Source organism: Antedon mediterranea, chromosome 2 (genome assembly GCF_964355755.1).
Source record: "Antedon mediterranea chromosome 2, ecAntMedi1.1, whole genome shotgun sequence".
Lineage (NCBI taxonomy): Eukaryota > Metazoa > Echinodermata > Crinoidea > Comatulida > Antedonidae > Antedon > Antedon mediterranea.
Window position 1 is genome coordinate 12,714,751 of NC_092671.1, and position 15,334 is coordinate 12,730,084.

General features: G+C 31.7%; 2 protein-coding genes across 2 annotated transcripts; both read right to left on the bottom strand.

Moving 5' to 3' along the window:
- Positions 1 to 2,525: 2,525 nt before the first annotated feature.
- LOC140039287 (uncharacterized) lies at positions 2,526 to 5,731 on the bottom strand. The gene is made up of 5 exons (XM_072084891.1): positions 5,671 to 5,731; positions 4,818 to 5,035; positions 3,606 to 3,822; positions 3,249 to 3,473; positions 2,526 to 2,602 (listed from the first exon to the last, which is right to left on the bottom strand). Exons 1-5 carry the CDS (start codon positions 5,729 to 5,731, stop codon positions 2,571 to 2,573), a joined length of 753 nt encoding a protein of 250 aa, XP_071940992.1. The 3' UTR covers positions 2,526 to 2,570.
- Positions 5,732 to 6,675: 944 nt separating this feature from the next.
- Positions 6,676 to 7,818, bottom strand: LOC140039288 (uncharacterized). Its single transcript, XM_072084892.1, has 4 exons — positions 7,569 to 7,818; positions 7,215 to 7,441; positions 6,957 to 7,088; positions 6,676 to 6,690 (listed from the first exon to the last, which is right to left on the bottom strand). The coding sequence occupies exons 1-4, from the start codon at positions 7,774 to 7,776 to the stop codon at positions 6,676 to 6,678; spliced, it is 582 nt and encodes a 193-aa protein (XP_071940993.1). The 5' UTR covers positions 7,777 to 7,818.
- Between the last annotated feature and the right edge of the window lie 7,516 nt (positions 7,819 to 15,334).

Sequence of the window (15,334 nt, forward strand, 5' to 3'; positions counted from 1 at the left end):
AATTATTATGCGATAATATGGCTATATATGCGCATATATTGCTTTGTATAATTTATAGAGCCATAGTAACCAGTTTTGTCGAAAAATAAAAGGGTTGACATTTTGCTATTTTTTGAAAAAATCCCTGCACTATAGTACAGGGAATTTTTTTTTTAAATGCTCAAAATATCGACGTTTTAAAATGCATTTATTGTGCGATAATATGGCTATATATGCGCATATATTGCTTTGTATAATTTTTGGAGCCATAGTAACCAGTTTTGTCGAAAAATAAAAGGGTCGAAATTTTGCTATTTTAGGAAAAATAGTACAAGGATTTTTTCGAAAAATTCCCAAAATATCGACTTTTTAAAATGCAATTATTATGCGATAATATGGCTATATATGCGCATATATTGCTTTGTATAATTTATAGAGCCATAGTAACCAGTTTTGTCGAAAAATAAAAGGGTTGAAATTTTGCGATTTTTTGAAAAAATGCCTGTACTATAGTACAGGGAATTTTTTTTTAAAATGCTCAAAATATCGACGTTTTAAAATGCATTTATTGTGCGATAATATGGCTATAAATGCGCATATATTGCTTTGTATAATTTATGGAGCCATAGTAACCAGTTTTGTCGAAAAATAAAAGGGTCAAAATTTTGCCATTTTAGGAAAAATAGTACAAGGATTTTTTTCGAAAAATTCCCAAAATATCGACTTTTTAAAATGCAATTATTATGCGATAATATGGCTATATATGCGCATATATTGCTTTGTATAATTTATAGAGCCATAGTAACCAGTTTTGCCGAAAAATAAAAGGCTCGAAATTTTGCCATTTTTTCGAAAAATTCCCAAAATATCGGCTTTTTAAAATGCAATTATTATGCGATAATATGGCTATATATGCGCATATATTGCTTTGTATAATTTATAGAGCCATAGTAACCAGTTTTGTCGAAAAATAAAAGGCTCGAAATTTTGCCATTTTAGGAAAAAATTCCTGTACTATTATTTAAAAATACCCAAAATATCGACGTTTTAAAATGCATTTATTGTGCGATAATATGGCTATATATGCACATATATTGCTTTGTATAATTTATAGAGCCATAGTAACCAGTTTTGTCGAAAAATAAAAGGGTCGAAATTTTGCCATTTTAGGAAAAAATTCCTGTACTATTATAGTACAAGGATTTTTTCGAAAAATTCTCAAAATATCGACTTTTTAAAATGCAATTATTATGCGATAATATGGCTATATATGCGCATATATTGCTTTGTATAATTTATAGAGCCATAGTAACCAGTTTTGTCGAAAAATAAAAGGCTCAAAATTTTGCCATTTTTTCGAAAAATGCCCAAATATCGACGTTTTAAAATGCAATGATTATGCGATAATATGGCTATATATGCGCATATATTGCTTTGTATCATTTATAGAGCGATAGTAACCAGTTTTGTCGAAAAAATAAAAGGCTCAAAATTTTGCCATTTTTTGAAAAAATCCCTGTATAGTACAAGGATTTTTTCAAAAAATTCTCAAAATATCGACTTTTCAAAATGCAATTATTATGCGATAATATGGCTATATATGCGCATATATTGCTTTGTATCATTTATAGAGCGATAGTAACCAGTTTTGTCGAAAAATAAAAGGCTCGAAATTTTGCCATTTTAGGAAAAAAGTCCTGTACTTTAGTACAGGGATTTTTTAGAAAAATTCCCAAAATATCGACGTTTTAAAATGCATTTATTATGCGATAATATGGCTATATATGCGCATATATTGCTGTGTATCCTTTATAGAGCCATAGTAACCAGTTTTGTCGAAAAATAAAAGGCTCGAAATTTTGCCCTTTTTTGAAAAAAGCCCTGTACTATAGTACAGGGATTTTTTAGAAAGATTCCCAAAATATCGACTTTTTAAAATGCAATTATTATGCGATAATATGGCTATATATGCGCATATATTGCTTTGTATCATTTATAGAGCCATAGTAACCAGTTTTGTCGAAAAATAAAAGGCTCGAAAAAGTTTTTAAAATTCAATTATTATGCGATAATATTGCTGTACATGATCATATATTGTTATAATTATATTATAGTACCATAGAAATCAGATATGTTGAAAAATAAAAGGGTTGAAAATTATCAAGTTTTTTAAATCCAATTATTATGCGATAATATTGCTGTATATGATCATATATTGCCTTATAATCATCTTAGGCCTATAGTACCATAGAAACCAGTCATGTCAAAAAAGTTAATATTTTGGCCATTTTTGAGAAAAATTGACAAATTTCGAGCAATTTATTTTTTAAGATATATAATAAATTTGTCAACATCAATTGGTCATGATACCATAAAATAATAACGTGTACATATATTAGCGCATACTAAATGAATTTTGAACAGTGCCTATTTTTATCATGTTTTGAACAAATCCCTGTAAACACAAATGGTCATCTACACAATTTTACAGATATATATATATGTTTATATTTTAATTTCAGTAAATATATAAATATGTAACATAAATTACCATAATGTATTACTACATTGCGATTTCATACAAGAACACTTCAGGCTTCAATGATAGTGTCTTCTTTCAAACCTAAACAAAAATGACATTTGTTTTTATATAAACATATACAGTAACTAGAAAGCCACCTCCGCCTACTCTAAAATTTTCCTACATAAGATTTTTTCGGGAAAAAAATATATATAATATATTTGTGTGTGTCTTAATGCTGTTTGTGATTTAGGCTAATTTCACTACAAGCATGTATATGCGGGTTTGGTGTAATGGTTATGTAACAAGCCTTTCAATTAACAATAGCTTCAGTTGACTAACAATAGAACAGCAACGCGAAAATCAAACAAGTGAATTTGAAAAGAAAAATAGGTTTTTTAAACTACTGGCATCAAAAAACCTGTACATTAAATCAAATTATTATACTCTTGGACAAGTAGTTCTCGAGAAAATGCAATTTCAGTTTACTTGTTACTTTAAGACTGCTCGCCGGCTTTTGGAAAATTCTGTCCTATCTTTTAACACTAGCAGGTCTGAAAAAAGTATACTAAAAAGTGGTCCAGAATTTGGACCATGGTCCCAAATGGTCCCAAAATTTAATGGAATGGTCATTGACCACATATCTATCTGTTTATTCATTTTGGTAAAGATCTTGTAATTACTTTTTGAGTAATAATAATTACAGAAATGTTATACGTGCATTCAAGCATTGTAAGACACTACTTACCATTAATAATTCCTTTCAGAATACGTGTATCACCAACTTGATCAGCAATTTCACTCACAAAAAAACGAGCCACACCCATTAGCAAGCTCCCGTCATACATAAACACATTGACGCTGTTAACGTCACTATATGGAATGTTCAGATACATCTCGAATCCACTGATACCACACCATTTATAAACGTGTATTTCATCGAACTGGCTAAGAACGACAAGATATGGAGTGCCTGCAAATATACAAACAACAAAAAACTAGTCTAAAATGTCCTATAGCATATTAATAGTTTTTCCCCTTTTGGGTGTTCCCACATTTATTTATTACACGGCAGTAGAATTAATTAAAATAATAGTCAATTCACCGTCTACACTGAAGCTATCTAGTCCAATAACGCCTTGCCCCTCGAACTCGGTTATTTCCGCCCATTGCTCGTCCTCAAAACATACTGTTACGACAGGCATATAGTAATCTGTAGCATCATAATTGTTTCTTTCAGATGCGGACACTACGCAAGGCTGACCATTTACCTTTATGCTAACGACATCTACTATGTATTCACCAGAAATCTGATGCTGTAGCTACAAAAACAAAACAAAATCTCAATTAAAATAAAACAAATCAAAATATGAAGTATGAGCACTTCCTTAACTCGATACATCTAAAAAGGATTGGAAACTTTTCCCAAGTTATTTTAAGCCTGTTTTCCTGTCGACGTTATTCAACGCTATCGTTAAAAAAAAATCGGCGATCTTCTACGTAAACATTGAAATGAATGATTTACAGGAAAAGGTATCGTTATCATTTCAACTTGATCGTTTTCAAACGATCGTCATTGAACTGTTAACGATCAACGCCGATAGTGTCGAAAACGTCGACAGGAAAACAGGCTTAAAAGAGAAGAGGAGACCAGTTGAAAAACATCGGTGAATTGCAGAAAACCATGAAAGAGTAAAATAACAATTACAATAGGGAGTTTTCGCAATCTTACGAATACGATAACGGATACGTCCAGCACACGTATTCGTTTTTCGTAAGCCAGTAAAAATCTGTTTCGCATATGCAACGAAATATTGAGGGCGCCGTCCAAAATATGACTGCGGTAAATTTGAGCGAAGCGCAGGTACGTGTTGCTTGGCTGCCTAGGCCTAGCGTAACATCAAAGCGAGTAAGGATTTTAAAAACTGCTATTTATCAAAATTGACCTGGCATTTTAGTAAATTACTTTAGTAAATTACTTTCAATAAAAGTATAATTACATTATAATCATGAATCATTTCTGATTCAAATGCAAAATGTGCATGCAAAATAGATCAAAAACTATATTCGTTTTGTAGTTACGAATATGACTGGTGATATTCGTCAACACGAATACGCTTTACGAATAGGAAATGGGGATCAGCTCAAAAGTTTCACAAATGTGTGACGTATCCGTTTTCGTTATTTCGTTGCGAAACCTCCCTATTGTTTGCATTTTTTGGTAAAACGTATACATAGGGCTTAATTGCGTAAAATAAAAAAAATAATTTAATAAATGAAATTAATGCAGATCTATATAAACAAAATATATAATTACCTCAAAATTATTTCCGGACCATTGATAAATATCAGTTGTTGTAAGACCAGTTTCCAACTCAGAATCGTAATAATTGGCAAACACTAACCAAGGATCATAATCATCATGCTCAATAAAGAGAACAGTGACGGCGCCTTGCGTTACAAATGACTGTTTTAAAACGAATGATTTATCCCTTCCTCTATATAGATATAATCCTGAATTTACAACACTTGATCCTGTTTCAAAATTAAAAAAAATATTATGCAAAATTAATGAATTTTTAATTAATAAAAGGGCTTGCAGAATAATATTGTGTAATGACTACATTATGACCAAGCACCCAATGATCTTTCTTTAGACACTTTATCTGATAGAAGGCGTAATCTATGCTATAAGTTTGCTCTGAATTGTTCAAAAAGTATTCATTTTGGAAAATGGTTTCCAGTGAAGAATGTAAGTAACATGAAACTAAGACGTTTAAAGTATCAACAACCCAAATGCAGAGTTGAATTAAAGATATAGAAAAAGTGCAATACCATACCTTATCTCGCTTCTAAATGAATAATCATTATATATCACGCAGTAGGCCTACAGCTATGTGATTCTTTTATTAATTTTTTTTAAATTTTACTATTTTAAGCTAAACCTTTTGAATGTTCCTGTATAGTATTTCTTGTGTAAAATGCATCCTTTTTTTATATATAATTATCATTGGTTTTATACTTTTATACAAATTTTAATATTGAGAAAATGTAAATATCTTTGTAATTCAGCTAAGGCTGCGATGATGATAGTGAAATAAGTGAAATGAAATGAAAAAAATTAAAACGGTAAATGTGAAATTTATTCCTAGGCCTATACACTACATTACCTGTAACTGTGTCTTTCGAGTTTGCAATTGCCAAATATAACCTTCTATTTATGTTGATCATATCGCTGTCAATTGGAGTTTCCGATGATATTTCAGCTAATATGAGATCCTCTTCAATCAGTATTACACGTGTAACATTATTGTAATCGACTCCTTCTGTGCAATATCCAGATTGGATACTTCCAGTCAACACTAAGAAGGTACTCATTTTATCGAGTCTTTTAAATGTAAAGGAAAATAACTTTGCAGTTGAAGATGGAATTAAGCCTTCAGTTACCTGTTACAAAGATGAATAATTTGTACAGTATCATAGGCAGATTATATGATACAACGCCATATATCTATCGCATTTAATATAAAATATGTACCATGTGATCAATATTTTTTATTAGTACACTGTTTACAGAATGTGCGTATGATACTGGACACTACTAGACAGCTATATTTGAAGATACAGTAGGCCTACAGAAAATCGGGTATAAATTACTAAACATTAACGCGAAGTTGAATAAGTACTTGGTTAGAAGGCACTCGTTTATGTTTTACAATCAATGAACAATATATCAAGTGCTTTTATTGTTATTTCCAACCAGATGGCAAGACTTCGGTTACTTGTGTTTCATTTTTTTAAAAGATAATGAAACACAAGTAAAATACTGTTTTAATTACTAATTAATGTAGACACAGTATACAGTTTCATATTATAATAAGACCTATCCAATCATTCTAATACCAGTCTGTTAGGCATACTAATTTCTAGTATTGTGTGCATATAGTAAGAAATGAAGATTATTACCAAAAAGCACGTGTCTTGGTCGTCATCGTACATGTATAGAGCAGATTGTATACATTGTTGAGAATATTGGTTTTCGGTAACGCTTATCAACAGCGTGTCTTCATACGTCACTGCATAGATTGTAGCAACATCGGTTCGGTTGATAGTCTGGTAGTTCTCAAAGTAGCCGAATCTGACTGCTTGTGCTTGAATAATAAATTAAGCAATATTTATTCGGGTGGTTCCTTTACAAGGACCATATAGGTTTTGAGAAAATGTGTGGTGTGTATATATAATCGTTTCGTTCCGTATCTTTATTCGACCAGTGTAAATAAAATCAACAAACCATAACATACAATACAACATATTATTAAAATGCTACCCAGATAATAATGTGACAAATATAATATATAACATAACAGATCATCAAATAGTAATTAAACTCACTTTCATCATATGCTTCTTCGAGTAAATGTATTTGGAGACACTGAGTACGTAATGAAGAATTTACTTGTATCAGGTCACTTTCAATCCTCTCCATGTTGCTGCCAAAATTGCTCAACATCTCAGACAGATCAACACCAAGTACATAACCCGTAACTGTAATATTTCCCGTAAAGGTAAGACCTGAGCTTGTAAAGTACTGTAAACAAATACATATACTAGTTTATCAACGTATTTATTATTATTGTGTTGGATTTAGAGCTAACGAATAAATGAAGTTTAATGAGTAAATTCTGAGATTTACTTAAGACTTTCTGTGTCGTACCGTATAGCCTGAAATGTTAGTTGGTACATCCTCACGTACAGCATGTGCAGCGTAGTACACTGGGTTTAAGTAGCTAATGTTTCCGTAGTAGTCCGTATACATATCACCAAGAACATCCACATCAAGCGAAAAGTTTTTATACCCTCTGACATCTTGGTCACCGTATGTTAGAACTACATCAGTAGACAGGTTAAATGTATTCACCAGACCGTGTACAATCACATCATCTAAAACAAAAGGAACAACTTATTTTAAACACAAGGCGGCCTACACTGGCAACAACATTTGCAAATTAACTATCCCACTCAAATTATAAAAATTGAGAAAAAGCTGAGAGCTTGGACATATACTCACCAAATGCTGTGACATTACCGATTGACCACGTTCCTGTTATGGTTTGTGGCGTTGATAACGTCACCCGGTTTGCTACGGTTGAGTCAAATAGTACAGTATCCACATAATTCGTAACAGTTGTATCGTCGAGAAATGTAACACTTGTAAATGTGTTGAGCGAACCCGTTAACGTTTGCGTAACGTTCTGAATCACAAAATCGTTTGGCATGGAAAGGTGGTTTATTAAGCCTGAAATGGCGAAAAGCAACAGTTTTTATACAACTAATATTATAATTAAATAATACATTATCTTATCTCATACAACACCTCCATCAACCATCATTCAAGAATTTAAACATTTTACCTGTAACAAAGAGGTCACCGTAAACTATAATATCATGTCCAAAGATGACGCGTCCGTCAATTAATGCATTTTCAGATTGGAGTAGGAGTAGATCTAAAATCATTTTTAATGTCAAGTTTTCATAGACTATATTTCCTTCAAAATCACCTTCGATCCATAAATTATCAATTTCAACGTCTCCAGTTACACTTTTATTGCCAGTTATAGTCTAAAAATATATATAAATAGATTGTTATACAAAATGTCATATCAAGCCATATTCAGACTGCGCGAAAGGTAGGATCTGTAGCTTAAATTTGCAGTTTGCTTTCTTAGTTTTTTTAGTTACTTCACTTTAAATTGGTAGTGAATTCTCAGGCTTATACTTGATACCAAAACAAAAAGAAAGCATTACGGTTGATTCTGAATATAAAACAGCATCATCAATTATGAAAGAAATGTTTTCTCCGTTGACATGATCATTGAACCAAACGTCATCTTCAATATAAACGAATCCTTCGAATGTAACAGATCCTTCGATGATCACATTTTCGTTGCTCAATGCGTTGTTGAATAAATCTATAAATATTGAATAGTCTGACACATCACATAGTATAGATTTTGTTATACAGTATTAATACTTAAGTGTGTTGCCGCAGTAAAGTAAAATATTATAATATACGGTATGTTGATGAAATAACATTGTTCTTCTAACCTGATAGATCTGTTCCATTAACAATTCCATTCGAAACAAGATCACCGTCGACATTCAAATCATAAAACTGTTTTATACCATCGATAACAATCAAAGAACCGGACACACGAACGGCCCACTCATCATACTAAATCAAAAATGCAAATTAGAGTAAAAGTCAATTCATACCGTATGGTACTGTAAAACTCTTTCCACGAATATGGCGTTCCATACCAATTTAATATTATTCAATGTGATTGAATTATATGATTTTGCCGCAATATTACCGTACCATCATACCTCAGTGATATTGAATGCACCTATTAAACCTTTTATCACTAAATCACCATCTATCATGATGTTAGAAAATGTCATAGGAACTGGAATATTATAATCATGGTCGATTAAGATAACATTAGATATGTCAACTCCATCAACGAGAATACCATCTCCTAATGAAATAGCACCTGTAAAAAATGAAAAATTAACTAGTGCATTATAATTATCCAAACTGTATTAACTAGCATCTATCACCTACGGAGGATATTACATACATAAATGAAGCGGGAAATTTAAATGAAGTACGGTACACGCTATCATAAACAGAAATGTTTACTGGAAGGCTCGAAATTGCCAAGCACGGGTAGGTATTGTAGGTCCAAGATAGGCCTACCACTTTTAACATTACTGAGCAAACCATTAATTGTATATGTACCTTTCATTACACAATGTTCTGGATGTAGATTACTCACCTGCGGAAACATTCATAAGGAATACCTTACTACTATTAATATATTGGTCTTTGTACTTGGATAAGTGATTGGTATAAAGTTCATGAATGTATATATTATCTATCGTTCCATCTACATACAGATCACCATCTATCGTAACATCACTATAAATTGTACATACAAATATTTAGTTATAACAAATCGTCTGTCCACATTCTTAATGAATGAAATAGGTAAGAATCATTGAATTTAAGGTATTGCGGTCTTAGATCATATAATAATGTATAGATGAATTAATCGGCGTATACTGGCAATAAAGGTATAAACCTTTCCTTTCATACCTCAAGAATGTCTTCCTTCCTCTAATTTCTTCATCTGTATTGGTATAAACTAATATTTGAGAAAATTCGTATAAATTTATCCGGTTGACTTCGCTCAATACCGAAATATTTCCGTAAAAATAGGCATCAGACTCAAATCTCAAATAGGCTGTAAAAATAATCAAGATAGGGCTACTTATGACTTAATAAAAACAAATTACAAACATCGGTGGGTTTTGAAATTCACAAACATGCACATAAAAAAACATACCGGTACTGCACACTTACTGATTTGTATTACAGATATTTCCTACAAGAAATGCATGCATTTTTTATAATTTCAAATTACCATCAAATGACTCGTCGACCGACAACTGAATTGCGTTTAGATACAAATTGTCTACATCCACATAATTAATAGTGCCTTCGACCAGTACACAAGCATCAACTGAATAAGATAAATCAAGTAAAAGTAATCAATAAAACTACAACATCCATCAACATTATTAGGCTGTTGGGGTCTCCCGATGTGGTGACAGATACCATGGCTAAACCAAATTTCAATAAAATGAAATTCTCATTAATGGGTAATACCTGAAACATTCTGTGTAAACTCTTTGGTACCCTCGACGGTAATATTAGAATCTATACGGACAGCTTCCTCGTCCAGTTCTGTGATGTTCACTCCACTGACAAAACCATCAACGGTCACATTGTTGGTTGATAAATTCCCTCGAAATGTTGCATTATCCGTAATAATAATGTCCCCTGTAAAAGAGAAAGTAACGCGATAGCTTGAGTCGTCAACAGATATTTATATTGTTACAATATTGCCAGTAGATGGCTATTCAGAATGATTTTGAAATGTACCATGCTTATATACTTATACTACTTATGGAATACTAACCATATATGACTTGATCACCGTTCAACGTTACAAAATCTTCAGAAATGTCGAACTGGTTGACCGTTTCACTAACATGGATGTTTTTGTAAACTGTTACGTTTCCTATAATCTCTAAATTGCCTACTAATGTTTGATTACAGTTTACCTTTAAAGCCTATAAAAAAAACAAAGTACAAACGGATTTCAGTTGAGAGCTATACGTGTCGAGTCACATGCGCATGATCTAAAACATACTTGTTTACTCGAAAGCTGTGCAATTCGAGTGACGCGTCGTGAAAAAGACTTTCTTTAACGAAAAAAAGAATTGAATTTGCTATCAGTACATACTTTGTCGTAAAATTCCGACACATCAACATAATCGACGGTCATGCCTTCTTCAAGAAACAAACTTCCATTTATGTGCAAGGAATGATTAAAAATCAGAAACCCTGAAACAAAAATACAATACATTTTAGTTTTACATGGATCTAATTTTGATAAATTAATATGCAAGTGAATACATACGCAATTGAAAACGAGGAGACCGTGTATAGGTTTACGGGCTAGTCTTATGAAGCATTTTAGTGAAGAACGCATTATCCTACCTGTGACGTCTTGAGGGGAATTAAGTGTTACAAAGTCTTCTATTCGTTGGCCATCAAAAGTGCCCACAAGACTGATACCGCCATCCATGGATATGACACCGTCTAAGATGACATCAGACGTAAAGGTTATGTTGTCCGAGACGCGAAGTGCTTCCTGATCTAGCGTGGTGATATTTATTTCGTTGATAAGTCCATCGACTATGAGAGATCTTCGAACTGCGGAAAAGTATGAAACAATAAGGATAAAAATACCGTTCGAATATAACTTTAATAGCATATTCAACAAATATGTTTTTTTTTTCATTTTTATTATATCACTGCCAGACCTACAGCTGAAAAATAACGGCAGTTATGGTATGTGGTTAATTCATTTATTTAATTATTCAACCTGGTAAGTTTAGTTGGTTTCATAGCCACAGTTATTGTTAACTTTATGGGTGGGTAACTTACCGGGGTAAATAACTAAGCCTTAGTGGAAATGACAAACCAAAATTACATCTTACAATGAACGTCGTCTATAAAGATCTTCAGTCCCACGATGTCGGCGTCTTCATCGATCAGGATAGTTTTGTTGTAAAGTTCACTTAAATCTTTATCATTGATTTTACTTTTATAAGGTAGAATGATATCACCATTTACACTGAATCCACTTGTAAAGAACACCGGCCCTATAAGACGAATACATATTTATAATATTCAAAATGTTGTCGAGAAAAAAAAACGATACGATTTAAATATACATAAAACTAATCATAATCAACTTTATTCGAATTTGGAATTTCAAAATATGTGTAGTTATAGGCTTCATTTTGTAATTATTTGCGATAGAAACTAAAATCAGTCAATGGTAATAAATGACACTGTTCCTTACCTTCAATTTCTTGATCAGCATCGAGTAAAACAAAGTTTTCTGGGCGAACACCATTTATTGTATCAAACAAAGTCACATTTGATTTAAATGCGATATAATTAGTTGCCAACAGATCACTATATATTGTTTGGCTACCGATCGTTCGAATAAGATCTTCATATATATCTACACCATTTAGTTCATAAAGTAGATGGAGATTTTCGAATGTAGTAAGCAAGCCTAGTAGATTTTGAGATGCTGGAAAAGTAAACATCGTGAAAATAATAACATTTTTTTTTATCGTATTAAGAAATGTAATTAAGCTAAGCTAAACAGAAAATAAAAGAAAAATTTAAACTGAAATATCACAAATGACATCGACTTGAAAACTTATTTAATTTAAAAGTGTTTTAAATAATGGCGAATTGTTCAAATTGGAAACGTTTGCATACGCATGTAATTAGTAAACTCTCCGGTGCCAATAAAACAGTTAGCTTAACCAATTCAGGGTCATTTCGAAATGTACATTAGTAGTACACTGTTTAAATGCATTCTTTACCATTATTATTTACAATATACACTTTTGAAAATTCTGCCTCTTTATAATGTTAAAATAAAGTACATAAAACGAACGATTGAGGCAGGATGGTCTTATTCCCAAATAGCCTTAATCGTGTAAAGTTGACATTTCTCATATTTAATCTTTTTTATCCTCGATAACCTTCTAAAACATAATCTAAATCATAAAACAAAATAATAATTGTTTTAATGTGTTTTATGTGTTTTAGATTTATATTCGTAAACAAATTGTAATATTTAAAAATCAATCGCAATTCCGTTTTACTGTGAAGATTATTTTTAATGAATATACCATTATGAATGAATAATTTGCTTTTTTTGATGCCTCATTACGCGTCATTTAGGTTTAAATTAAAATATTCATGAATTTTGACAAACCTTCTATAACAACATCGCCGTGTGTCTTTACAACATTCTTAAATCTATTGATATTTGTTGAATCTATATGGCCATCCAGGATTAACAGATTATCAAAATATACCTCAGCTTCGAAAACAACGTCATCTTCCAGTATAATATCATCCGATGTTAAGAATACAGAATTTATAAACTTGTAAAGGTCAATCTAAAAATCAAACATTTGTAATTATGTAATTAGTGATTTATTTTCCACACACACCAACAGCCACACACCAGCCAATTGGATGGAGACAATCAAGAAATAGTAAATGATAAGAAAACGAAGCAAATAGCAAGTGTTATATTAAAATGTAAGCACAAAAATTAAATATATATTTGTAATATAAACATAATCTGTGTCAGGCCACTAATACCTTACCCCATTCATGGTTGTACCTAGAAGCATATCAGCGCCGTTGAGGACTGTCACGTTACCCCAGAATGTTTTGTTGCCTTTAATGTATTGATGGTCCTTTGTCATTATGACCAAGTCTTCAGGAATATAAATCCCATTAAGAGTGCCATTCAGCGCAAGCTCGTCAACATGCACATCCATATCAAATTGTATATCGCCTTTGTACACCTGGCTACCATTGGTTATAAGTAGATAATCATCTGAAATTTTAGTTTACAATTTGTCATGATACTGTATAGGCAGAATGTAGTATGAACAACACAAATATTTCAAATTAATGAATGAACTTTATTTAAAGTATAGAAGTATATATAGGGTGATTCAAACAATGTTTTTATATAACACATAGGCCTAATAGTAGGATTATGACGTAAAATATCACTAGGCCTACAATGATTCTAAAGTAACGATAGCAGTGTTATTTTGTACGGTACTTTAAAAGTACATTACATGAATACACTTATTTCATCTGCATCAACAGTAAACAAAAACATTCATGTGTACTTTATTCTTTACGCAACTATTTCTAATTTTATTACAAAGAGTTGACAAAATAACAACCACAAAAATACAATAAACTATATTTTAAACAATGCAAACGACCGCAAAAATTATACCTGGTATCTTATGTTCATTCGCCAACCCCAAAACGAAGACACTAGCACCTGCAGTAACCGTCTCCATAAAAGTTATATTTCCAAAAATAACAGCGTTTTCGTTCTTCTTAATTGAGACTGAGTCGATATGTTCTATGTTGACTCCATTTATAAGATCATTAGTCGAGATAACAGAATCATTAACATTTAGACTGGTTACATTTAATAATAAATGAAACGTGACTGTACCTTTGAAAAAAAAAATTAGATTTGAAGAAAAATGATGGTGACTGAAGTGTGTGAAATACTTTTCATTTAAAACCGTCCGCTTTCACTGCATAAACACAATCGCCATCATATTGCGAATACATTATCCTCAATTATTTTTCTATAATTTTATGCAAATTACCAAATAGCTATTTTAAACTTTCCTGATATACATGCCATTCACAAGACATACATAATATGACCTACATAAACAAGAAAGTCGCACAGAATAAGTTGAGAATGGAGATTTTTTTCATACGCAAACCTCCTGCTATTTGACAGGGTTTGAACCAAGCCAAGTCAAGCAACAACTCATCTCGTCACCAGTTTCGAACCCCTGTTTTACACATCTATCTTCTATATATATAAAAGGCAAACACAAAAAGTTTATCCTCTATGCACGCCGCGGTACAACCTCCGATCGGAGATGGTCATGGTCTATATAGAAAGTTCATAAACAAAATATTTATTAAATTATGACTTCGATTGCAAATCTTGCATAATTATTATATTTACATACATTTCAAGTTTTCTCGGCGCGATGCTAGTCTAATATAATAGCTTACCTCTAACCAGCTGATCTTCAACGTACAGTGAAACAAAATCTAACATTTCGGTTTCAATAAAATCTAAATTTCTTTCATGTTTGTTGAGTAAATATCGCAACACGAATAAAGACTCAAGTTCAAAATAATCGGCAGTGAAATTTTCGACATAAAGCGTATTTTCAAATGTCACATTCTCTAAATATGAAAAAAAAATATTAGAAACATAAAATAATTATGTAACAAATAAAAAATTGCTGATTTAGCAACAAACAAGAAATCGGTGTAATTTTAGATAAAAAATTAGTATTATATATCGAATTTTTACCGGTGAAACGGAGATTGCTGTAAATACTCTCGTTCTTCGATATACTAGCCTTCGTCTCAAGCTCCGTACTTAATTCTCCCAGCCGTTCAATGTTTTCTCTCACTGAATCCTTAAGTTCAGGAATGCTGCTCAATATTTCATTTGTTTCTCTTATAATTTCTAAATAAATGAATAATTATCTTGTTTAAACACCATTGTCCTTGGCTAAAACTGTTTTATTTGCTTTGTC

Bases quoted from the DNA above. Each gene is read 5' to 3' on its own strand.
- LOC140039287 (XM_072084891.1), bottom strand. From the start codon at position 5,731: ATGATCAACATAAATAGAAGGTTATATTTGGCAATTGCAAACTCGAAA. The intron at 5,036-5,670 runs GTAATGTAGTGT...ATTTTGAAACAG, and splicing joins CTCGAAAGACACAGTTACAG to GATCAAGTGTTGTAAATTCA. The intron at 3,474-3,605 runs GTGAATTGACTA...GTATATTTGCAG, and splicing joins AGATAGCTTCAGTGTAGACG to GCACTCCATATCTTGTCGTT.
- LOC140039288 (XM_072084892.1), bottom strand. From the start codon at position 7,776: ATGCCAAACGATTTTGTGATTCAGAACGTTACGCAAACGTTAACGGGT. The intron at 7,442-7,568 runs GTGAGTATATGT...CTTTTGTTTTAG, and splicing joins CGGTAATGTCACAGCATTTG to ATGATGTGATTGTACACGGT. The intron at 7,089-7,214 runs GTACGACACAGA...ATTTGTTTACAG, and splicing joins CTAACATTTCAGGCTATACG to TACTTTACAAGCTCAGGTCT.